The following is a 25,418-nucleotide window of genomic DNA, read 5'->3' on the forward strand; positions in this document are numbered from 1 at the left end:
GAGGCGGAAATGACCCTATTGTATTCTTCCAGCAAGAAAATACAGCAAATCCTGATGTACTAGAAAATGTACTAATGTACTCTACGAACTCTAAGAGCAAGGACGACAGTGGGCATGCTTGCTGTGCTGTTAGTGTGTTTTTTGTTCACACACAGTTGTAGCAAGCGTGGGCAGATAATTAAATTTTCATCACACGGATAAGAGGTGCTTCTTAGCTATAAGTGATTGGTTTAAAATGCTTATGGAGACAATCGTCAGTAATTAATTAAACATAGTCGAATCACAGGCTTATAAACCTTGCTGCATGAAGGAAAAAGTTTTGTTGTTATCATTCTCAAGACAGAGGAAGGTTACCAAAGGAAGACATAGCTAATGAAAGCAGGAAGGCACAATGTGCTCCAAATGAAAGAACAGTGAGGAGGAGGAGTGAGGGGAAAAGGGAGACAAAAGAGGGTAGGGGGCGGAGGTTTGCAACCATGGCGGGATGGATACCTGGGAAACAAATAAATTGAATAAACCTTTCAACAAAACCCAGTGCACACTCATTCATGTAGGAGACAGGAAGAGAGATGAGAGGGTAAGAATACAGATGAGCACTAAATGGCAGGAGTGAAGGGAAGGGGGAGAGAGACAGGCAGCAGCACACACAGATGGGTAAAGTGAGGACAGAACACATCCTCAGTGGATAGCGGTGGGGAGACAGGCAGAAAAGAGGGAGAGGAACAATGGTAAAATAGGTTAGACGGTGGTTTAAGTGCAGTGGACCGAGAGGAGAGGATGAAGTAGACAGCCTACAGCTGGGGTGTCGAACATGAGGCCCGGTGGCCAGAATGGGCCTTTCAAAAACTCCAGTTTGGCCCATGCAATGGCTTCGGAAAAAATGTATGAGGACATAAATTTCGGTTATTGAACTGCTTTTTAGTTTTACAGCCTTTGCTACATTTGTACAACACCAGTTAAAAAGTAATAGAAAAAACAATTAAATGACAGAAAAGATCTTGTTTTATTTTAGTGAGACAAATCGTGCTGTGAATTAGCAAAACTCTTCTGTGTTACAATTCCAACACAGTCAGGGCAACAAGCTACCAAACCTTTTTTTTATTGCAATTTTATACATTTATTTCTTGCAACTTTAGCCCAAAGTGTCAGCAGCATTGCTTCATCATGAAGAGAAACAGACAGTTTTTATATGAAGATATCTCCAGGGTGAAATGTGTACTTAAATTTCTTTTACACTGACAGAAATGGGACTTTCACTGGTCAAAGTGGGCTGTTTGTGGCCCAAAATGTAAAATGTGTTGGACATCAAGCAGAGGGTTGAACCAGGAAGATTACCGGTAATGTTTTTTTTATTTTATTCACTGAAATGTTTTATGATGACGTGCATGTACTTAGCCCTTTATCACCCAAGTATCATGCAGGACCCTGGACTTATTTTGTAATTTTGGCTGTAAAATGTCAAAATAATTGTTATCGTTCAGGAATCCTTTGAATTTTCTCTCTAGCCTAAAGTGGTTGAGAAGTTATGCTAATGAAGGAAGAGCTGTGTTCAGAAAGCAGTACCTTATGACAGCTCTGTGCTGCCATGATACACCAAATATCTTCTATTCTTTCCAAAAGTATTTTCCTTTTGTCTCTAGCACAAATAGTAACTGTCACACCCAGCAGGATCAGTGTCCAGCTGATCTGAGGTTTTTTCTATCTTTCTCTCCAACTTCCACTCTCTCTCTCTCCTCTTGTCATTGTGGGTTCACGCCCTCGGTGGGAGGAAACAACTGAGCCTAATCAGGGCGGTCAGCATTTAAGCCAGGAGGTGACTGCTGTTCTTCGCTGGATCGTTGTCTGCCACGCGTTAGTGAAAGTCAAGTCTACAGCAAAGCTAAGTCAAATGTTTAGAAGTGAACTGTGTAACTATTCCTCGTCTCCCCGTCTCTCCTCCTGGATTCCCTCCCCGTGTGATTCTTTGTGTCGAGTGTGGATGAGTGAACCTGTGGCCGTGAGTGTGGAGAGTTGGAGAACGCGTGACTACCCCCTTGGATTTCCCCAGAGCCCCGTCGCTCACTTAATTGTATATAGCACTGCCCTGCACTTCCTGTAAATACACAAGGTGGATTCTGTAAATAAATTATTGTGTACAGCTGATTCTGGAGTCCTGCGCTTGAGTTCTCCCCGTCAAACCGTAACAATAACAAAGTTGGGGTCATTTAAAGAGTGCTTATAAAATGACTAATGGTTTAAAAAAAAAGATTTGGTTAATTTGATAGAAAATAGAAAGTAAGGAAGGGAGGGAAGAATAAAATAGGAAACGTGAGGATAGAAATGTAAGAGAAGGTATTTCTCACCACTTTCATCCAGCATCAAGTCATCTTGATAGCGGAACTTCTCTGGTCCACAAGCCACGAAGATGTCCTCGTCACCAAAGAAGTCCTGCAGGCATGACACCTGAAAAGATGGAAGAGTTCAGTTTTTGTAAGGTTGGATAAATGCTCAACGTTTTATTCAGGAAAATGAGATTTTCTGACAACAGCAATTTGCTAACATGTTGGCAAATTTAGTCACATAGTCTACTTTAGTCACTTGTAAGCTGCTGATAGTGTTTGTATGTATACATTGCAAACTGCGAGAGCCACTCACATACTCTGCATTGTGCATGCTCACAACACTGGCTTCCTCTGCCTGTGCTCGGGTGAAGGGGCACATTCACCGTGCGTGCTGGTTTTGTTTGGTTCATTTTGTGTGCTCGCCAAACCTCTTTATAGACAGTCCATGTTCCCGACAAGTCCCCAAGCAGCAGCGCTGTGCTGCTTCTGCACCTAATCAGTCTATCAGTAACTATAATGGGACCTTGCTGACTCACTAATTTGTTGATGCACCGTAGCTCATGCACCGGACATCCAGAGAAGCAAGTGGGGTTAAATGAAGGCCAGTATCTTATAAATGGTGGTGAATAACAAAGAGAAGGATGGATGAGGTAGACGGACCTACGGATAAAAGGACTCTGAAGGCGTCGCTGTCATTATTTGATGAGCTCCCTAATGTGCAGTTAAAACCAAAGCCACAGATTTGGTTAACACCACAGTTAGTGTTGGATTATTTTTTAAGGCTGTCTACAGATGGACACCATTTCATTAAGACACGCCTAATAAACACATTGTTCACAAATCTTCAGCTGCAGCACAAGACAGGTGTTATGTGCCTTTTTAATTTGTAAGATCACTGGTTCTCTACCAGGAAGAAACCTCAGCAATGGGCTGTTTATGATGACAAACAGGATGAAAAGCACACCACCGTTCATTTTTTTCCTATTTGATTTAGTCAACAGCTAATTCCATATCTGATCTAAACGCTGCGTGAATTGCTCAAATAACTTTAATTACACCCCAAAGGCCAACCATCACACTTCAATTCCAAGACATCAATATTCCAAATGATATTTCTCCACTGGAAACGGTACAGTCAGAAAGGGATTTACTGGAAGACAATAGTTCATTCATCTAGTATGACAAATCTCCTACCAAAAACCTATTAGGAGCTATTATAGTTTAGGCTGCATGCAAGTGTAACACCGCCTGAAGTTAGCACACAAACACAAAGCTTCAGTTATTGCATTTTCATGGCAATTAGCATCTAAGAATCCATTTAGATTCCCATTAGCCACCAATCAGTGCCCCAAAAGAAAGTCACAAATGATGTAACAGCATTATCAGCAAAATGCCAAATAAACAGCAAAGAGGCCATTCTGTGTGTGCGTCTGTGTGTGTCAAGAAGGGAGTTGTCCTGCTTTACCCCCCGTAGACCCACAGATGAGCCAGCGGGGAGATAGAAAACAAGTTTAATCTCAGGCACAGGCTCTCTGTGGAGTATGGATCACTTTCATTTAACTTTTTAAATTAATGCTTGTGTGTGTCTGCATATGTGTGCGTGTGTGTGTGTGTGTGTGTGTGTGTCTGCATATGTGTGCGTGTGTGTGTGTGTGTGTGTGTGTGTCTGCGTGTGGAAATGATATTACTCCAGTTTCATAACAGAGTGCATATTGCTTTGTTCCCTGATGTCCCCTGATAGCGCTGGTGATTATTTCAGGGGCGAGCGGCTCAACTTCCTAACAAGATGGCGTGATACAGATGCCGGAAACATTTCCCAAGTGCGTCAGTGCTGACGACTTGGCCACTTCTCTAAAGGTAAAGTTTTTTAATTCGAGTATTTTTCACATTTTTTTCGAAGTGATATCAGATTTTGTGCTTACAGTACACTGAACACAACTTCTACTTTGAAAGCACAGCGATTACTGAAAAGTTTGTCACTGATAATGTTATTGGCTGCTTCAGGCTCAGGCAAACTTTGGTCTCACATACACTCGTGTTTAGTTGCAGCAAGCTGAATCTGTCACCTGTGATGCTCCAATGAACGCATCTCTCTTTGTCTTTACACAGCCTACGTTACATCAGTCACTCTCTAATGACGCATGCTGCTTGGTCAATTAATTAATGAGCTGACTGAAAGAAAATGAATTGCCAATTGTTTAGATAATCAAACACAATTGTGACCTTGTTTTTGAGAGAGAGATGAGAGATGTTGAGCTTCTGAGTCCTGATGATATCTTTGCAATTTGAACTACTGATCTGACAGGGTGAAACAAATGTCAAAGATGCTTTGCTATAAGCTGAAGCAACTGGATGTAATGGCTTTCTTGTCATAATCAAGGACAGGCGAGGTGGTGAGAGTGCTCACTTTCCTGGGAACCCTTCAGTAGGTGTGTCAAGGTTACCTGAGTGGTGAAGACAAGGTTAGGGTTTACCTGCAAGCTCTCATTAATCATAGCCATCTTGAGCCGCTCTCAGCTGCTGTGGCAGTGTCCCCTATCAGCTGTATGGGCTCAGTGGTTAACTTCTTGCAGCATGTGTGGTCGCAGCAAGCACTCTGACCACTGATGTCTGCAGGAAACCACAGGAAACCCAAGTCAGCTGAGAGAAATAACCTCTCCAGAGTATCCTGGGTCTGCTCTGCATCCCCCTCCCAGCAGAACATGCCTGAAACATCTCATCTAGGAGGTGAAAAGGAGGTCCCCTAGCCAGATGCCCAAAGCACCTCATCTAACTCCAAGAGGCCAGCCAGGCACAGCCCAAAAGCACGACATGGACTTGCCATCCTATGGGCTCACCATATGCTATATTGTGTATTTCTCATTTACGTCCCTAAAAACAAGAAAAAAGTGCAACCACACAGATTTTGTCTCCAGGTGTATAACAGACAGCATAACATAAACCAACACATGTGGCTCTCTCCTTTTTGCAAAAACTGCCAAACTGTCCTCGCCCTCTACCTTTTGCCCTCTTGTACTGCATGCAATTATAGTAATTATCATGCTAAGTCTCAGCACCTTTGCACTTTTTTTTAAACACAGAAAAATTACTTTAAACAAATATTTCTTTTGATGGTTTTAGTTTAATACAGCCTTGCATTTGCACAACTGTTTATTAATCAATATGAACCAGTATATTTTTGTGTGTTCATCCATACCAGAGACTGTAGAAATGACTCTTATCAGAATCAGAATCAGAATCAGAATCAGAATGGGTTTATTGCCAGATGTTGAGGTTTACAACATTAGGAAATTGCTGCGGTGCTTCAGTGCAAACAATAAGAATTAAAGTGCTATGTAGAAAGAAAGATATGTGCATGAGATATACATTATATATGCATTTTTATGCACAAATCTATGATCTCTAAAAAAGTTTCTTTATTAGAGCTATTCTAACAATGTTTATGTTGTATACACTATATAAAAGAAAATGAGCCAACAATGCTCTCTGATTTGAGGAGCTACAACTGCAAAATGTTGAGTGCAAATATTGATCCACTAGTTGTTTCATCTCTAATGGAAAGATTTTTCTTTTGACGTCTAAGACTCTTCGTTTGAGCCTCATCGATTTAAAACTTGGGCTCTTTTGAAATCTGTGATCTTTATTGGCATGACGCACATCCTGTTGTTCCAATCAATTTGTGCAGGACTGGAGCAGAGGGCTCTATATATCTGTATACATCTGCTGCTCTGAAGCAGTTAGATTGAGTCCTTAAGCCAGGACTGCTGCTATTTAACAAAGACCCTTGTTTGAAATTAGGATATTTGAAGCATATCAACCTGAGAACACTGGGCAAATACTGGGCAAACACGGAGGGGAAAAAGCAGAGTGTAATAAGATAAATAAGCGAAAGAATGAGGATTCAGGGATGATAAGGATGGGAAGATAAGGACGAGTTTCATCTGGGGCAGCTAATGAGCAACACACAAACACAAACTGTCTACTGAGACTGGTGAGTAAAAGTATAGCTGCCATGGTGATGATGCCCTTAAGGCACTGTTGCATGGTTGATGCATGCCACTGACTGCAACAATGCGTACATGGTGATAAGAGAGCTCCATTATTAATATTTTACCTACTATGAGTATGATTTGCTCATAGTATGATATGATCTGCTTCATTCACACAAATGCAGAAACACGCCCTTGTGGCAAATGACCTGGTTAATGGTGAAAAAAAGATGTTGCGAGAGGAAGAAGCGCTTTTCTGAAACACTCAGGAAGATGGATCAACTGATGATGAAGAGATGAGTGAGCTGGTAAAGGTGAAGAGAACAAAAGGAAAAGAAAACAATCAAAAAGAAAATCAGAGAGAGATTAAACCAAATCATCAAATCCCCTGAGTTAGAGAGGAAGCAAACAGAGGGGGGGGCAGCGGAGAAGATTTATTCCTGACTGCTGCTCCGAGCCCTTATCCGAGCCCAATGACAAAACAAGCCACTTTGATGTTTCTGATGCTCCCTTCTCCCAGAGAACCAGCACAGTTACACAACATCTACTGCTGCTATAAACAAGGCCGGGGTGAGAGAAACGGAGCACCGGAGGAAAAGACTCATCTAAATCTAATCTAGTCTAAAACAGTGAGAGGAGAGCAGAGGAGTGTGGAGATTTCATAATCTTCCCATCAGCTCAGCACCAGTAAGGAAAAAAATGTCAGCTTATTCTTTGCTGGGCCTTATGGGCCTGACCCTGAACTTCTTCCTTTACTGTCCACTGCTATCACGCTTAACAGGCCAGTTTAATAGGTATCACTGTGTTTTATATAACAATGGGGGCAAGTTTTGTTTATTTTCCACAATGGGAAAAAAAACAGTTAGAGAAATCCTTGCAGAATAAGCCTCCAGCTCCCGATCATCGTGCATAAAACAACCAACAGGCCATTATGAAGCTGTTTTATGTCGCCACTGCGCCATCTAGTGTAGAATCACCTAACTCCATGACGTGTCTGTTCCTCGCTCTTTCTTCTATTTGCTTTTCATTTTGTCTTTCAGCACAAATACAAATCATATCTGGGGAAACCTGCAGGTTTTGGTCTTACACGGTGTCGCAGCTAATGCAATGTCCAGAACATCACAGCAAAGGTGGATGAGAAACTGACGCAGGGAAATAACTGCCACCACACGGTGGCGCTGGTTAATAATCACAGGAAGAGGACACAGCCAGTACAAAATCCCACAAATGAAAAAAGAAATTGACTCAATTTACCTTGAATCAAGAGAACTGAAGCACATAAATGTAATGACAAAAGAACAACCTACAATTGAAATTAAACATATGCAAATGTATTCACCTAAATTCGCCTACGTAAAGCTTAAGTAGGAACATCTGGGACTCAAAAGAACTTTAAAAAACACATGAAAACAGTTTAAGTATGCAGATTAATCTACTGTGAGTCATAGCATCTATCCTGTTTTTTATAAGATCGCACATAACATATGGCATATACAGTGTTAATGCTTATTTGGCAAGGAAAAATGCACACACACACATTTAAATCAAAGCATCTGCCTGGCTCTCACTTTCCATCCGCTCTCGTGAATCATATGCTGGTAGCAAATGATCAGTGACAACACTTCTCGCTCTACTCATTTGGATCGCCTATTTATGTCCCTCTGTCTGATTTCAGGAGCTGACAGGTGGAAGACACACCTGTCAGCTCCTGTCACATTTTAGTGGGAATTTCTGACAGCCAATCATAGATAGAGACGATAATGTGTAACTACGTGAGGCTGCATGCAATTGTATTTACTACTAGGTAACAGGAGGTTGAATTCTGCTTAAATTTCACTTAGTTCGTACTCTTGATTTCACATCACTAGTCACTCAGTTGATATTGTTGGCTTTTGAACAAATCAGCATAGGTGGGAGTTTGTGATTTTGATCATTCAATGACTTTTATGAACCAGAAATAATCCCAATTAATTAAAAAAGAAAACAAAAATACAAATGAGTCTGTACCCTTCCTGCACCTCATTTTTGGGTACTTTTTAAAATGTTTTTTCTTTCTCTGTTAACAAACTTAGTCAAACATATGGCTACAATTCCAGAATTTAAAAAAAAAGAAACAAGAGCAGAAGGAGAAGAAAAGAAGATTCAACCACTAATCTTTTGCACCACAATAGATGGTGAGGTCAACATAATCCAGCCCACGGAAATGCCACGTCTCAGACTGAGGAGGAGCTGTCTGTGGTGCTGAATCGACCGTAGCGAGCCAACAGGGCCTTTCACGCTGCTCTGAAAAAAAAACTTTCCTTGTAAGGATACCGAAGATGGGAGGGTAGACAGATGGAACTGACAGACACACAGACTGACGGATTAACTGACAGATGCTCTGACACAAATATGGATATACAGAAACAACAAAGGGTAAAGTGTTTGTTTCTATCATTCAGAGCCTCTGATGTGAAGAAAAAAAACCATGACACTGACTGACAAAGCTTTAATATTTAAGCAGCAATAAAGCATCACCAAAAACATTCTCACATGAAACAACTAAAGCTAATTTCCTTATTCTTCTAATCACCTCCTAATGTCCTCGTAGACCCAGAGGAGACGCAGAGAAGTGCAGAGCCACCTGACTAAAGGACAGAGAGACAGTGATCTAACAGAGATCAGGACACTGTCCGTACCCTGACGGTGAATTTACACGTGACCTCCCGCTGATTTAATCAGCACAACGCAAAGAGCCCAGTTTCACCAGAAACTGAATGTGAACTGACAGAGAGGAGCGGGGAACAAGGGATGGCAGGAAGAACCGGGGGGAAAGCAAACAGAAGAAACAAAAAGCAGCATTGATGTGGGGCCAATTAACTGTGCAGCAGGCTGAGTTGGCGCTGGTGTTACTGCGTTCACCTCAAACCAGAGCAGCAGGCTGCCTGCCTGCCTGGCTGGATGCTTTGTTGCATAACAGCTTGTGTAACTGTTTCTGGCCTCCACAGGGAGAAAGCAAACTTTCTTGTGAAGCTGTTTGATGCACGTCTTTCTAAATTTGACAACATCTTCCTGTCATTCATTTGTGTAAAGATGTTTTTCCTCCTTCTTTCTCTTTCAAGCTACTGGTTTCAGCCAATAGTGGGAAACCGGTGCGCGTGCAGGAGCACGTGTGTGTGATGCATAAAATACGAATGTATGCTGAATTAATGAGCTAAAACAGGTTTTTAGAGCCTAAGTAAGCGGGTGCCATGGGATCAATTAAGTGAGCAGCGAGGAAGCAGTCTAACTAACTGCTAAGCAGAACAAACTTGAGGGCTGAGATGGAATACTCTTTCATGGTTGATTCACCTGCTGATCACGCTCTCAATTAATCCATAAAATGTAAATTCCATCATACTTTTTTCTGACAAATGCTTTGAAATGTCTTATTTTGCTCAACTAACAGAAGAAAATAAAACCTGTGGCAAGGATTCAAAATCAGGTTAATTATTATACAAAACGAGGCTGGATAAGGATGCGGTCCCAATATGCTACTTGCAATAAACATAAACAAACATTTACCAATAAATCAAGAACAAATAAGTCGTCAGTCCAAGTCTGACTGACTCAACCACGGCTAAACAAATCTTCCAATATGGCTTCCAATTAAAATGTAACTTCAGCCTTTTTTAACTGCAATAATAGAGGAAAGACAAACATGCACTACTCTATAATGCATAACATGCAGATTAAACTCTGACCTTTTGAAGTTGATGCTGATAGACAGAAATAAAGAACAATGAGCAATAGTGCAGGCTCTGATGATGGTTTAAAAAACATTCATGACACCATTAAAAAAATGCATAATAATAAGTGTAGTGAGTTGTGCTGACTACCCACTACTGCATTAAATACAACTCTTGGTCATAAAGGATGCAAAGATTTTGCTTCTGAAGGTTTGGTTCTGTTAGCCACACATTAACATTTATCTTTTGCGATTTTAAAACTTCTGAGGTGTTTATTAACAAAGCACGGCATTTTTGCCTTCCAGCTGGCCTGGATAAGCTTTGTTCAAATAAGATATATCTTCTGTCACATTAGACAAAATCTAATCTGACAGATGATATGTGTCAGTCCGACTCTTTAAGCAGCCAAAAGCATGAAGCTGGAATCCAATCTTTCAAATGCAGATTCATTTGAGGCAGATTAGAGAATGAGTGACTCAGGAAGTGAATGAGTCAGACTGTATATGTATATGTATATGCATGTGCGTGTGCGTGTGTGCGTGTGATAAAGTTGTGGTGTGACTAAGTCCTGAACAGTCTGCCAGGGCTGGAAACGTCTGCCATCGATCCTAATTTGGCAGCAGATCCTCTGACTACAATAGGCTCTCCAATCTGCTACAGTCACTCTTCACTGGTGGACCAAGACACACACACACACAGACTGGTTTACCAAACCAGAAGGAAACAGACGGACAGACAGACAGCCTGACAAAAAAGCCTTCTATATTGCCTGTTTACACACAAAAACAGCAGTATAGTCTTAGCATTTCTGCTTGGGAATGCAAAACTACACTCCACAGTAACAAATTGACTATGTACTAGCAACAAATACACATATCCACACTGTGCTGAGTAACTGTGACTCAGCAGAACAGCAGGAGCAGATGGGGGCTCTGCTTCCCACGATCCTCATATACAGAAAAGGTGACATCATCAACATTAAATACATCCCGCAGCGAATAACAAGATCTAATGCTTTGCATATGAGCATAACATAATTGCTGTCCTTGCGTTCTGTAAGTATCACTAATGTAGCACCTTGTCTATAGTCACTGCAGAGCTGGATTCAGACTCAGAGGGAGAAAGGAGACAGGCACAATTAAAACAATGAAAAACAAAGCAAATATGGAGTAATGTGCAAAAAAAAAAAAAAGGAGGGTGGGTAGGGAGGGGGGGGGGCAGAAAGAGCAATGCCATATGTTGCAGCCTCTTGGATTTGGGGATGCATGTCGAGTGTGCTAATTAAATGAAGACTAGACAGCCATGAAAAAAAGAAAACAGCGGAAGGCTGCCAGCAAAGTGACAGACATACTGAGAAAAGTTAGGAGAGAGGACATATAAGACCAGAGGACGTAAAGCTGTGGGGATTGAAAACTGGGTGATGAGGATGAATAATATATGAAGATGCAAATAGAACAGATGCAGTCATGGGTGGAGAGAAAATTTTAAAAGGGGGCGTGGTGGAGAAAAAGGAGGTTGCAGAGGAAACAGAAGATGACGATAAAAGGATATAAGAGATTCTTTTGCCTTGCCAACAAGCAGAAGGACAAGCCAACAATGCAGTTAAAGAAGCGAGAGCTGCACTGCAGATAGTGAACAAGTAGTTCATCACTCCTACAAGTAACCTCTACCTCACCTTAAGAGACGTTATTATGTTGTTTTTTAATACCAAATGTAAAAGAGGGTTGACATAAGAATATAATGGAAAAGGAGATGAACAGTGCATAACCTCTTTAAATTAAATCAAATTAATTGGCAGCAAACAGCAACTTACATGTAACAGTGTTGTGGTTTTTTTCTATAATTTAGCATAATTTCATCATTGAAGGGACGAACAAGTAGACAGGCTGATGCCATTAACCCTAAAGCAACATGGCCACCATGGCATTAAACTTAATGATATGATATGATGCTTTAGGAGAAGTGTGGACTCAAGTAATGTTCCACCTTGTTCAGTTTAGAGAACAAAAATAGCATATCAGCCTATGCTGCTTAATTTACCAATGATTTAAAATATTTCATGGTTTTTTTTGTCTTCTAACTTTATGGAAGTTAATTGACTGTTTGCCAGCTCCTCTTCTTTAGCAGTTTTTTCTCTTTGTTTTGCATATTTTTTCCATTTTAAAACCTTTTCTGTAAGCATTTATACCACTTTGGGTAAGTGTCCCCTTTTTTATGCGTGTTTTAGCTTTAGCATTAGCATTAGCGCTTAATGTGAGAATGCTACTATTTCCCTGTGCTCAACCCCCTGAGGTACAAACTACAAGGTCTGAGTAATGAGACTCTGAATAATAGAATGCAACCGACCTTAGAAATGAGTAATCAGCATCAAGTGCCTGCAGTTAATGGCCAGCGATGCATGAGCAGAAATCTAGATGAATCCATTCAAAAAAGGGTGTGTGTCACTATCCATGCTAAGTGGCCTCAGCAGGCTCAAGGCTGGCAGCTGGGGTCCTACATAATGTGTGTGTGTGTGTGTGTGTGTGTGTGTGTGTGTGTGTGTGTGTGTGTGTGTGTGTGTGTGTGTGTGTAAACACAGCTCAAAAGTATTAATAGGCCAGCCGTGTCTGTGTCCTAAGCCACTTATGGCTCGTCTCTGTTCTCCTAAGACCGACCAAGCTACACAATCCCACCATGCTATGATATCACATCAGGTTTGCTGGTTCCTAAGCAACTGGATCAAATCTTCATAGAAACTGGCAGGGTTAAGAGTTTGCCGAGAAATAGGAGATTTGTGGTAACCCCAAAGGCGAAAGGATGGAGCTAAAAATAACAGCTATCAGATACTAAGAGACCAGCATGTTAGCATCAATGTAGCAGTATAGTGGGGGTCGGAACTTGATCTAGATTCTTGCATTACAGTCGGAAATATGATATCCAAATGGACACGGTGGAATGAGCTCACGGAGAGAGTTCACAACTTGTCCAATCTCCATCGCATGCATTATTGCATACATGCATTACTGTAGATAAACACGTAGGTATGCAGGATTTAGAACATCCTAATACTTTATTATTACTGACTAAAATGTACTGGCGGCACTAAGTGTTTGAGATTACATAACATACTAACATAACAAGCACTGCAGAAATATCCCAGCGTTTCCCAAAGACGATTGCTTTCATTTCAACCAAAAGACCTGAAACACTGCACACAGTCAGGTACAGATTCATACATGCACCTGAACCTGCATATAGAAATGAACAGGTGTAACCAAATGACTGACAGCTAAACACATTCCCTCAGCAGCATCTATATGCATGTTTTTCCTTGAACTGAACTTCTGAAGATCGTTTTTCACGTACACGTAAACCCTTCCGCACTGACTCTGTCCTCATTACAGGGGTTAATGAAGGAAAGAAGCCCAAGCTCTGGTTTTCACAAGCTCTCTCTCTCTCTCTCTCTCTCTCTCTCTCTCTCTCTCTAGGCTCTGCAGCTCTGTTGGGACTCGACGCTACTGCCAGCAAGGCCCAGAAACCTACTTCTGCCGTAGGCTCAATGACTGACGCGGCTCAGCTGACGGCAGCAGGCCACACAGGCAAAACCATGCAAGGACGCGAGCATGCACCTGCGCGCACACTCTACTTAAACCTTAAAGTCCCTTTATCCTTAGGAAATTACCTTTGGCACACTTCTGATATGTCAAAAGGTACATTAGGTAACCCCTGCCATTATTTATCCAAAATGTTACTCCTATGCTTATTCAGACATAATAGTTCATTCATTGGTACTTAAAAAAAAACATGCTGAGGTTAAATTTCTTTAATGAGTTCCCCTTTTTGTAGCCACGCAAAAATGTTCTGAACCCTTTTGCTCGCTGCTTATTCACCAGTAATTCCCACCTTACAAGTTGAATCCCACATTCTCCCCTTTTTCTCCTCTCTTAATAACATAATCGCAAACTCTCCCACAGGCATTAATCGACACCTACGTACAAAATCAGACATAAAAATGCGAAGGAGCTGGATCTGCACTCAGCCCAGCCCAGCTAATTTGGCAGTGTGCGTGTTACCATGCCTACAGGCCCGATCAATACTTTAACTAAAAATAGCATAGCCGTAATACGCTTACTTCAAATTGCAGAAGGCTGAACGTGGCAGGAGCAGAATTTATTCTGTAATTTCCAACATAAGTGTAACCAGTGGCAGAGGAAGTGGACACTGGGCAAAAGTGTGAGTTTAATCCCCGACAGGAGGTTTCTTAAGGCGATTCCAGGATGTTATTGGCTGGGCCTGCGTTCAAACAGCAGGTCACTTCCTGCTGGGTTAGCGGTGGATCATTAAATAGACAGTGTGGCTTCAGAAATGGGATCATAAACCAGTGCGAACACATGCAGATCAATGATTAGAGTTGGGATAGATGCTAGCGCAGTGTATCAAAATGCCTATTAAGCATGAAAATACCACAAGGCAAAGAGAATATTTGTTAAGACGAGTCAAACAGCGCCCTATTAGGAGATAGCTGTATGACACCAAGTAGCCAGACACCCTTTACATCCAGTACAATCTGTTTAACTGATGCTCCTGCTGGCGGTGCATTCAATAACTTACGACATGACCTAGAGAGAGGCAGAGAGAGAGACGGGGGGAGCACGGACAGATGCACAGACAGAAACGATGATGATGATGATGATGTGGGCTGGCGTGAGGGATGGAGTTGGGGACATGAAAGCAAACAGGAAGAGACTGGGGAGTTAAAGCATGTCAGAAGTATAAGCTAAAACCTGACACGCTGGCAGAGATGGCCTCTTTCTCTCTGCACCGTCCTCTTGTTGACACACAGGTGTGAGAAAGAGCACTTGATCTCACACGGCTGCCACGCAGGTCAAGTCCAGTGCTGTTTCCACTCAGACATAAAGAGAGGAATATGTGTGATCCACGTACACACACTACGTCTGCGTACACAACTGGTTTAAACCCTGTTCTTTTTATAGTGTCTGCCTCCCACCCACTGAGAGAGGAAGCGGGTTAGGTGGGTGGACTATCAAGGGGGGGTATGACTATGATTTCTGGCACACATCGCTGCAGCGTGGGTGAGAACTCAGACTCCATTCATAGATTTCTTTTTTTTACCTTCATTTGACCTCTTTCAGTCTCTGTGCCGCTCTTTCCCTACACAGCTCCGGCTGTGAACGGGGACAAAAATGTTCGTCATTCATAAAAGGCTCAGGATCGTGTTCATTAAATATTTACACCCTTTTTTTGATTCCTTTACCAGACCATAGATCTTCAGTTCCCTTCTCCAATCCAGTCTAAAACAGCCATATAATATCTCCCTCTTTTTCTGAGTGTGTCTCTCAGTGGAGACACTCATCATGTGTGACACATCTCCCACTGGCTCCATTGTGAGATTTAGTTCGAATTTAATACAGGCTAACAGCCAATGTCATCCACAATAAAACCAATTCAAAGCCACGTCTAATGTTCTTTGATACCATGCAAACACTAACAGGCTGCTTATCTTCTGCAAGCGCAATTCTATTTACTCCATACAACTACAAATCAGTGAACCGTGTAAGGAATTCTCACCCGTTTGCCATCCACCGTGTAGATCTTCTTCACCACTCCAGAGTCGAGCTTTATGGCGTCTGTGATGTCGGTAAGGACCTGTTCATAGGAATGGGCTGTTTTCTTGTTCAGAAGAATCCTCACTGCTTTCCGGGGCTTCACTCCGCTCCGCACCACCGTCACAAGCTTCGGACGGATGAAGTCCTTGCTTTCGCGACCCTCTGAGGCGGTGGTCTTGGTGCTGCCCAGAGACGGAAGCCCGCGGGACGATGCTGCCGCAGCCTTGACGTTCACTGACCAGTTGGGGTTCACGTTCTTTGCGTAATCCAACTTTTTGTAGGCTTCGGTCGAACTGCAAACATAGCTTTCACCTGTTGGGATGGGGGGTTGGAAAAAAGAGAGGGTATCAAAGATGGATTATTTAGTAAACAGCCAAACAAAAGAGATAATCTTTAGGCTTCTTTTGGCAAAAGAAATAGATTATAAAGAGTAAAAACTATATATTTGGGTGAGAATCTAAAGGTAAACTCTACTGAAGGGGTGAACACCATTCTTTAAAAAAATATACACTCTTATTTGTTCTGCTATATTCAGAGCGACGTGCATATAAAGGATATGATTAACATTGGTTTCAGATCCCTCAAACCATTCAGTGACCCCTGGTGCCCTTTAAATCCTGGAGGAGGCCACTCCCGTCACAATAGAGATGTTTCATCACTGGACGAATGCGATTACTCAGATCAGCTTTGTATTGATCTGAAGCGACCTTTCCATCTCAGGCGATAATTATGCCAGAGTCAGTGGACCCTATCAATGTTGAGGTCAAAGGTTTGTTTTTTTTTCTTTACTGTTTGCACATAATCAACAGTCCATATCATCTAAACCTGCTGCCAACAGCTTAGAGCTCTTCCTCTTTCACCCCTCCTGACCTAATGATATTGGCTTGTAACTTTTAGAGAGTAAAACAGACCAAGATAACCTGAGCTGACACACCGGATATCTGGACCGCCATCTGGCCATCAAATAAGTTGCATAATCTTAAAGCAGTCATCTACAGTGTGCTCACTGGGTTAGGCTTTTTTGTGTGAACAAATGCCCCCTAAAAGTATCATGTACAGGCTGTTTCATATTATCTATCATTGGGGCTTCTTACTTTACATTTACAGTCTTGTTAGTGACCTTACTCTATGCAGCAGGAGGGGGAGCAAGGGAAGATCACATAACACCTCAGCTCACAGGTCAGGGAGTGTTTACTCTTTTAGAGAGTAGAAGAGAGGCATCCTATTATGTTAGATAACCACAAACATGTTGATAAGGTCATAGATGAGAGGAAGTGTGTCTCAGTGCTTTGAATTGTCGCAGATATACATATGTATTTATACTGACCTTCTACTAGCTGTTCAATATTGGTGATTTTCTTTGACCCATCCAGGGTGTATATGGTCCGGACGCCCTGAGGCAGGTTGACATTGTCGGATAGGGAACGGGTCAGGTCCGCCAGCAGGGCGTCAAAGGTCCGGAACCTGTCAGCAGAAATGGCGTACACAATCCCATTGAAGTACCGGTCTCCATTGCGGTAGAAGCGGACTTTCTTGGCTCTCTTCTCCGCACTCAGTGTCTTCAGGGTCCGGGTCCGGTACAGACTGCAGTGGGCGCTGTGTGTGGGACTCAGCACACCGTTCATCTTCGCACTAGAGCGGCTGTGCCTCTGACCTTTGTCCCGCTCGTCAAAATGCTCCATCTCCATTTCGCTACCGAGGCTCACAAGTACGGCAGTACTGTCTGGGAAACAACAAAGAGGAGGGGAGGGGAGGGAGAAGATAAAGTTTGAACTACCGAATAACAAATGAAAAGGAGGTGCCGAAAATGAATATCCGACCCAAGAGAGGTTCGGAAGGCTGATATAACCGCCAGCCGGTATCCGTCGCTGGCGCACTGTCTCAAAATACCCCACTAATGACAGATTAAGTGCTCTTAAGCCGAGCAGTGGACAGTGCGCTTCTTGACGACCCACGCTGTGTGTGACAGTGCGCCCGAGCTACTGTGACGCGCAGATGGCTGGAGAGCCTCGGTCACGAATCGATAATAACCTATTAATTTGGCCCTATAAATATTCAGAAGAGCCGCAGCTGGACCAACATCCCTCCTGGGCCGGAGTTAAAACACAACATCGCGGTCCCGTTATAGATGCCCATCATTAAAATATGCCAGGTTATATTCTGCAGTCCCAAAAAGACTCGTTAAAAACATATAAAAGTGTGTTTCAAGACTTTGCAGCAAACCACAAATAAAACAGTTAATCACGCTGGTATGAGATGATAATAATAATTTTAAAAAGCAACTGCTCAGGCTTACCTACGCGAGCAATTAACGCTTCTGTGACGGTCACCTCCAGTCTGACTGACGCTTTAATTCCCAGCAGATGTGAGAAAGGAGTTCAGTGTCCCTGACACTGGACGCCGGTGATATGTGATGCTGTCCTGGCTGCAGTGTGTGAGCCCCCCCTGTGCGTCTCTTTGTTGTCCGGTTGATGTGCCCCACCACACCAAACCAGTGAATACGTGCGTGTGTGTGCTTGTGTGCGCGTTGTGAGAAAGCAAGCAGCAGAGGCTGGACTGGAAATGGACTTGGTAGCAGCTGCTTCCCCTCCCATTCTCTTTTCTGTTTTTTTTTTTACACCCACCCTTTCTCTCTCCTCCTCCACGTCACTCTGTCGTGATTTTCATTCGGCGCCCCCACCCCTCATTAGGATGCAACCACACGCTTCCCACCCGTGCTGGGGAGGATGTTGGTCCTGCACCCCCACCCAGCCCCTCAAAAGCACGCGTCAACTGAGGTGGGTGGATGGTGGTGTCAACCCTGCTTTGTGGCATTTTAAATCATCACTGTGGTGCTCAGTAAAGAGAGAAAACAGATATTTTTCTGTGATTATTTTCCAGTTTAATTCCCTCCTCATATTTCACATAAATCATTATTTATAGCTTAACTGATCGTAAATGCAGCATTGTGTTTAACCCACATTTGCACGTGGGTTGTTATGTAATACTTTAACTCTATACACAAACCCACATGCTGTATTTCTTCTACAATGACTTACTGTTGTTGCTGTATGAAGACTTTTTTTTCTTGGGAATGAAATGTATGGATGAGCTCAAAAGAGGTTCAGTTACACTGAATTCATCAACGCAGAGAACTGAGAGATGTAAATGATGCTTCTGTCTCGTTTCTTCCTATGAGCTTTGAAATTTGAGGTTAAGACAGGAACCAGTCTCACAGTGCAGGAAGAGATAAAGACCGCTGACCTACATCATAGACTCCAGAGACTACAAAAATCCCACTCCACCACTCACTAATGAACCACACACATGCATGTGCGTATTATCTAACATTTATATGTGCCAGTGATGATGATAAAAAAAAAAGAAGAACAAGAAGGTGCCGTCAATTTCTCACATCTTTGCCATTCGTTTATTTTATTTACAGCGTTATGTTTTGATGATGTCACTTTCATCAGTAATAATACAGAGTCTTTCTCTGTGTCTTTGTGTGTGATAATGAAACACCACAGCCTACCATGCTAGCCATGATCATCCCTTTATGACCACAGTGCTCCCATATTCTCATGGCTGCTTCCATCAGAAGATGGGTCCTTCCAGCAGGATAACATACCGTGTCCCAAAGCTCAGATCAACACAAACTGGTGTCTTGAACATGACAATGAGTTCAGTGCACTCGAATGTCCTCAACAGTCACCAGATTTCAGTCCACTAAAGTTCCTTTGGGATGTAGTTTAAGGAGGTTATGATGGATGTGCAACCAATAAATCTGCAGCAACTGTGTGACACTATCCTGTCAATATGGTACAAACTCTCAGAGGAACGTGTCCAGCACCTTGCTGAATTTGCGCCACAACAAAATAAGCATTGTTGAGAGCAATGTGTGTAAATGTGGGTCCAACCCAGTACTTGTACCTGATAAAGTGGCCTGTGAGTGCCCATGAATTCTTTACTGTGTGAGAGTGAAAGACAAATAAATACATTTAAAATAAAATAATTTAAAAAAACACACCCACAATTTTTTTTTCTATTTTGGGGACTTGGTGTGCGTCACAAACAGAGAGGAGATGACACTCTCAGACATAATGTGATTTTCAAAAGAGAGTCAGATATGTCAGATTTATAAATTTCCACATTTTGTTCAAATAACAGATGAGAGCGCAGAGAAATGGATTTTGGTGTTGTGGTAGACTTAAAACAAACATATCTGATATTAGAACTGACAAAATGTGAGGTACACTGTGAAAGCAGCTCTGTTTGTCTTAGGATCATACAGTATCTTGCAGTTAGCAAGCAGCATTTCATAGTAATCAAGCATTTCAAACATATATTGCTTCCATCTACATTTGTGTCACCAGTGCCACTGACTAATTACAGACCGGGTGGAACAAAATCAGAATGAAATAAGCTTGGAAATACTGCATCCATACTAATTAGGTAAGTTCTTCATTTCTTCAATTCTTCATAGAGGCCAACTCTTGAAGCGTAGCACAGCATGACTCGTAGCAGATATAAAGAGAAGTGTGTGTGGTTAAGACTTTTAAGCCTCCATGTGGGCATGTATGATTTTATTTGTATATTATGTATGTAAGTGGACAGTTTTACAATCATAAAAACATATTTTTATGCCAAGCTCCTTTTCTCAGCAATGTGCATAACGGCCACGTTTTCATTCAAATGTTAGAAAAACACAAAAAGGCACGATGTAGAACACTTCTGCAAATACACTTCTGTGAGGTTATGATAAAGAAGCTGAAGCTCAATTGGATGGATTTATGGACTGATAACTGATATTGAAGTCTCATCTGGAGTAATTAAAACCTGCTTTCAATTTACAACCTGTGATTAATGTATTTTGATGCAATGCTTTCACACTACACAGAAGGGTGTGTGAACACGTGTGCTACCACAAAAGTGCGCGAGCCAAATGAATTAGCATAGTAATGCAGCAGTATTGTGAATCATTGTGTTTTGAGAGTCGCTGTTGTGATTTGTCATTCTCTTTCACCTGTCAGGAGAAGACATTTGGGTAGTTCCTCTGTGGCTGTGTGATTCATCGGCAAGACGCATTGAGTTGTAATAAATAAAAAAAGCTTATACGTGAAATTGAGATGGCAGAAGACTAGAGACTAGTTAGAAGGAGAGAGTGGTACACTGCAAATGTGCTCAGTGTTTCATGAGGCGATGTGAACTGGCTATGTCTAAATGAAGTCATGAATCTAAGATAAACAAGCTGTTGTGGATCACACTTAGAAGCGTACACCAAGTCAGCCATATCAAAAAGTAAATACCAGCTCAATAAACAAATTCCTCCCGTGGAAATTGAAGCATTAGGACTCGAGCTGATCAGGCGATACTTTTCAGAGGATTTACAGGGACAGGACAAAAAAATTAAATTATACAATTTATGCCTATGGCACCATGTTGTCCGCTTTGTGATTTTGTTTTAATTCAGTGTAATTCAGCAAGGCTGAGAAGAACTGAAACCATCCTACACGTTTCACAAATACAACTGAAGCAGTACTCCTGGTGTTTGTTTTTTTTGTTGTTTTTTTCCTATTCACTACTTCATCTCATATCGATAGAGTTTTCTGACACCCACATTTGAAAAGGTGGTCAGTAGGTGGGACATGGGTGACTGTTTGCTCTGTGGAGAAACTACAAACAGCGAGAGCGGTGATGTGGTGCTGCATACGTAATGTGAATCGTAGGAGGTGTTAAAAAAAACTGCAGTGACACAAGAAATGTTCAACTTGGCAGGCTTGTAGCACACTAGACTCAAAGCCTTCAGCTTGTTTCCTGTCCTGAAATAAAGGCCTTAGCCACAAAAGTTTAAAAACCCATATTTGAAACATTTCTCTTTTTAAATAATTCATCTCCTTGTTCAAAGAAACACGTAAGAAAACACTAAGCCCACACTTTGTTGTGAATGTAGCCTTTTATAGCTTGACATCAGGTTAATACTGTGGTTACCTTATCAAATGAAAAAAAATACAAAAATAAAAACACAATACCAACTGCAGCAAATGGACAGAAAAAACGAAATACATTCACATTCATGTTATTAAGTATGCCAGCTGAACTGCTTGTTAACACAAATATTTAATCAGCCAATCACACGACAGCAATTCAAAGCATTTAGGCATATGGACATGATCAAATTGATCTGCCAAAGTTCAAATTGAGCATCAGAATGGGGAATAAAGGTGGTTTCAGTGACTTTGAATGTGGCCTGGTTGTTTGTGCCAGAGAGTATTTCAGAAACTGCCGATCTACTGGGATCTTCCCACACAACCATCTTGAGAGTTTACAGAGAATGGTCAGAAAAAGAGAAAATATCCAATGAGTAGCAGTTCTCAGGTTGAAAATGTCTTGTTGATGTCAAAGGTCCGAGGAGAATGGACTTCTTCAAATTGAAGGCAACAGTAACTCAAATAACCAGAAGAGCATCTCTGAACACGCAACACGTTGAACCTTGAAGCAAACGAGCTACTGAAGTAGAATACCGCACCTCAGTATGGTATTACTTGCTATTTTTGGCCAGGATGTGTCCTTCAATACGCATATTAAACAAATATGTAGGACTGCTTCCTTGCATTTGCACAACATCTCTAAAATTAGAAACATCCTGTGTCAGAGTAATGCTGGAAAAACAAATTCTAGGCTGGACTACTGTAATTCATTATTATCAGGATGTCCTAAAAACTCCCTAAAAAGCCTTTGGCTGATCTAAAATGCTGCATCAAGAGTCCTGACAAGAGAAAGACAGTATTTCTCCCATTTTAGGTCCTCTTAATTGGCTCCATGTTAAATCCCGAATCAAATCTAAAGGTCCATCTCATATCAAAGACCTCATAGTACCACATAGAGCACTCAGACTGCTATCTTACTTGCGGTTCTGATTTTGTTTTGGTGACAGACACCCTCTCTGATTTTAGGATCAGGCCTGGTGACCCTGAATCCTCCCACTGCAGCACTGCAATAGGCTTAGGTTGCTGGGGGATTCCCATGATTCACTGAGCAATTCTCATTCATTCACCTGTTCTTGCTCATTATGTGTTTATCCACCACTTTACTTTTAATCATTAGTCATTATTAATCTCTGGCTCTTCTCCACACCGTGTCTTTTGTCCTGTCTCCCTCCCCTCACCCCCAACCAGCTGCTGCAGGTGGTTGCCCCTCCCTCAAAATTGGTTCTGATGGGGGTTCCTTCTGATTGTTTGGGTTTTCTCTGTATTACTGTGGGCTCTCAACCTTACAATATAAAGTGCCTTGTGATGACTGAGAACTATATAAATCAAATTTAACTGAATCGAAAAAGGGCTCACAAAAATTGGACGACAGAAGATAGGAAAAATGTCGTCTGGCAAGATGAGTCTTGCCACTGAAACATTTAGCTGGCAGCATCAGAATTTGGTATAAACAATGTGAAAGCATGGATCCATCATACTTTTTGTCAGCAGTTCAGGCTGCTGGAGGTGGTGTAATGGTGTGAGAGATATTTTCTTGGCACACGTTGGGTCAATTAGTATCAGCGCTGTATTGTTTAAACACCACAGCCTGCCTGAGTGTTGTTGCTAATAATCTGTTTATGACCACAGTGTACCTATCTTCTGATGGCTGCTTGCAGCAGGACACTGCATCATGTCACAAAGCTCAAATCACCTCAAATTTTACTCAAATGTCTTCAACAATCACCAGATCTCAATCCAGTACAGCAACTTTGAGTTGTGGTGAAATGGGATATTTAGATCATGGATGTGCAGCCAACAAATGTACAGCCACTGCATGATGCAAAAAGGACCAAAATCTGTGAGGAATTATTCTAGCAGGTTGTTGAATCAATACCATAAAGAATTGTGGCAGCTCTTAAAGAAAAAGGAGGTCCAGCTGAGTACTGGACAGTACAAAGTGTACCTAATTAAGTGGCTGGTTAGTGTAGAAACTGCAGTATTTCAACATAATCAGTCGCAATGTGAACTAAAGCATAACCAAAAGCAACATGACTAAGTTTGGGTTACGGATCGTGCTTCGGGTTGTGCTTAAGCGTGGGTAACCTGCTTTTCCTTTGTAATTTCTTCTCTCCTTTTCTCTCTGCTATTCTTCCACCATCACCTCCTCCTCTTTCTTTCACAAAGGCCTCGCCACCATCTTCTTCTCCTCCCTCTTTTCCTTTCTTAGAATCAGCCTCTGCCTTCCTGCCAGTCTGCTTCCCTCTAAGCAACAGGAGATGAAAGGGAGAAAAGTACAATTTATATCTACCAAAATTGCTTTGATTAAAACAACAATGTCAGTGGCTTTATCTAACAGTCATTATGTCAATAATAGCCTTAGAAAATGTCAGAATCTATTTATTTATTTACAGCATGAATTGTTTGTCAAGCATGAATACACAGTTAAGGAGTTGAGGGAAAACTGATTTCAGTGACACATGTATTGCTTCCTCCCAAATTAATAAGTGAAATCAGAATTAAGCCAAACACCATAAAAATAAAAACCTTTGAGTGAAGCTCATTCTGCATTCATTCTATAAAGCATGTTATTGCGCTGCAGTTTATGTTATTTTGTCCATAATCTGTGGGCCTTGTGCTTCACAGACCTCATTTGTTTGCTTTCTGGTGCCCTCTGTGGCTGTGCAAAGTACTGTCTTCTTTGAGCTTCATGGGTAGATGACAGCTGTAGGAGAAGAGAACTGATTAGTAATTCAAGTCCACTCTAGACCAGGAGTGTCAAACAAAAGGTCCGTGGGCAGGAATTGGCCCAGTAAAGACTCAAATCTGGCTCACTGGAAGGCTTTGAAAAATGTGAAGAAGTGCATAGATTTTGAACTTTTAACTTTATTTTCATCAGTTTTACAGCTGGGCAAGCAATGAGCTACCAGAACCTTTTTCTGTAATTTTACACATTATTATGAAGAAAAACGTAAATGCACCATTAAACTGACATTTTTGTACATTAAAGACATCTCAGTGATTAAATCTTCAGTTAAATGTACTTTTCTGGTCTGGCCCACTTAAGATCAGAGTGTGCTATATGTGGCCCATGATGTAAAATGAGTTTGACATCCCTGCTGTAGACACATGATGTAAAGCTGCAGTAACTGTGACCTATGGTCTCTAAAACACAGTGAACTTCAGCTTGCGCTCTGCAGAAACCTGTTTTGTTGCAACATACAGAGGAAAGTCCTTGACTTCCTTTTTTGCCTGAGCAGACTGACCTGTTATATAACAGGAGAATAAATGAGAGCTGCATGAAAAAAGCAGAAACACAGTATGCAGAGTATGTCATTAGAAGTATAACACTTACTGTAACATTTACCAGAGCATCTGTTTAGCAGTCAAGGATTAGTCGTTAACGGGTATTTGCTTAAGATTGTGACTGCTTACCTTAGCAATTTCTGACAGGTATGCCCGCCTCTCATCATTGGTTTTATGAAAAGCCTGAAATTTGGAAAAAACAGCAAGCTATACCGTCACAAATTTGTATTCATGAGCCACGCTTGTTCTATCAGGCAATAATCTATCTGCTCGTGGGTACAATGTGTGTATGTTTGTGTGTGCACTTCTCAAGTCTTCAGTGTTAATTAGCAACAGGGATTACTGACTGCACGTGTCGTTTGCTAAACCAGCATTCAGCGAATATCTCTCTCTTTGTTGAGCAGAACAATAAACAAAACTAAATCTTTCTCAATCCACTGCTAATGGTGGCTACTCACAAGTAAACTATTTATTACCTGGAAAAAACTAAAGCTGCTTGTCTAAGAAATTAAAAAAAACAAAACATAAGTAGAACAGCAGA

The 25,418-nt window shown here is 41.6% G+C and overlaps 1 protein-coding gene across 2 annotated transcripts in view; it reads right to left on the bottom strand.

The window, feature by feature from the left end:
• dclk1a (doublecortin-like kinase 1a) overlaps positions 1-25,418 on the bottom strand; it is a 56,945-nt gene that overhangs the window by 28,992 nt on the left and 2,535 nt on the right. Inside the window, exons 6-11 of one of the 2 annotated variants that reach the window (XM_026183253.1) lie at positions 25,007-25,060; positions 24,220-24,296; positions 23,736-23,836; positions 16,951-17,346; positions 15,586-15,935; positions 2,343-2,442 (exon numbers count right to left, since the gene is read on the bottom strand). In XM_026183253.1, coding sequence (XP_026039038.1) covers positions 2,343-2,442; positions 15,586-15,935; positions 16,951-17,346; positions 23,736-23,836; positions 24,220-24,296; positions 25,007-25,060 — 1,078 coding nt within the window. Of the gene's footprint in view, positions 1-2,342; positions 2,443-15,585; positions 15,936-16,950; positions 17,347-17,919; positions 18,222-23,735; positions 23,837-24,219; positions 24,297-25,006; positions 25,061-25,418 lie in introns of those variants that run through there. The other variant, XM_026183254.1, reaches the window with a different exon arrangement.

Source organism: Astatotilapia calliptera, chromosome 10, assembly GCF_900246225.1.
Source record: "Astatotilapia calliptera chromosome 10, fAstCal1.2, whole genome shotgun sequence".
Lineage (NCBI taxonomy): Eukaryota > Metazoa > Chordata > Actinopteri > Cichliformes > Cichlidae > Astatotilapia > Astatotilapia calliptera.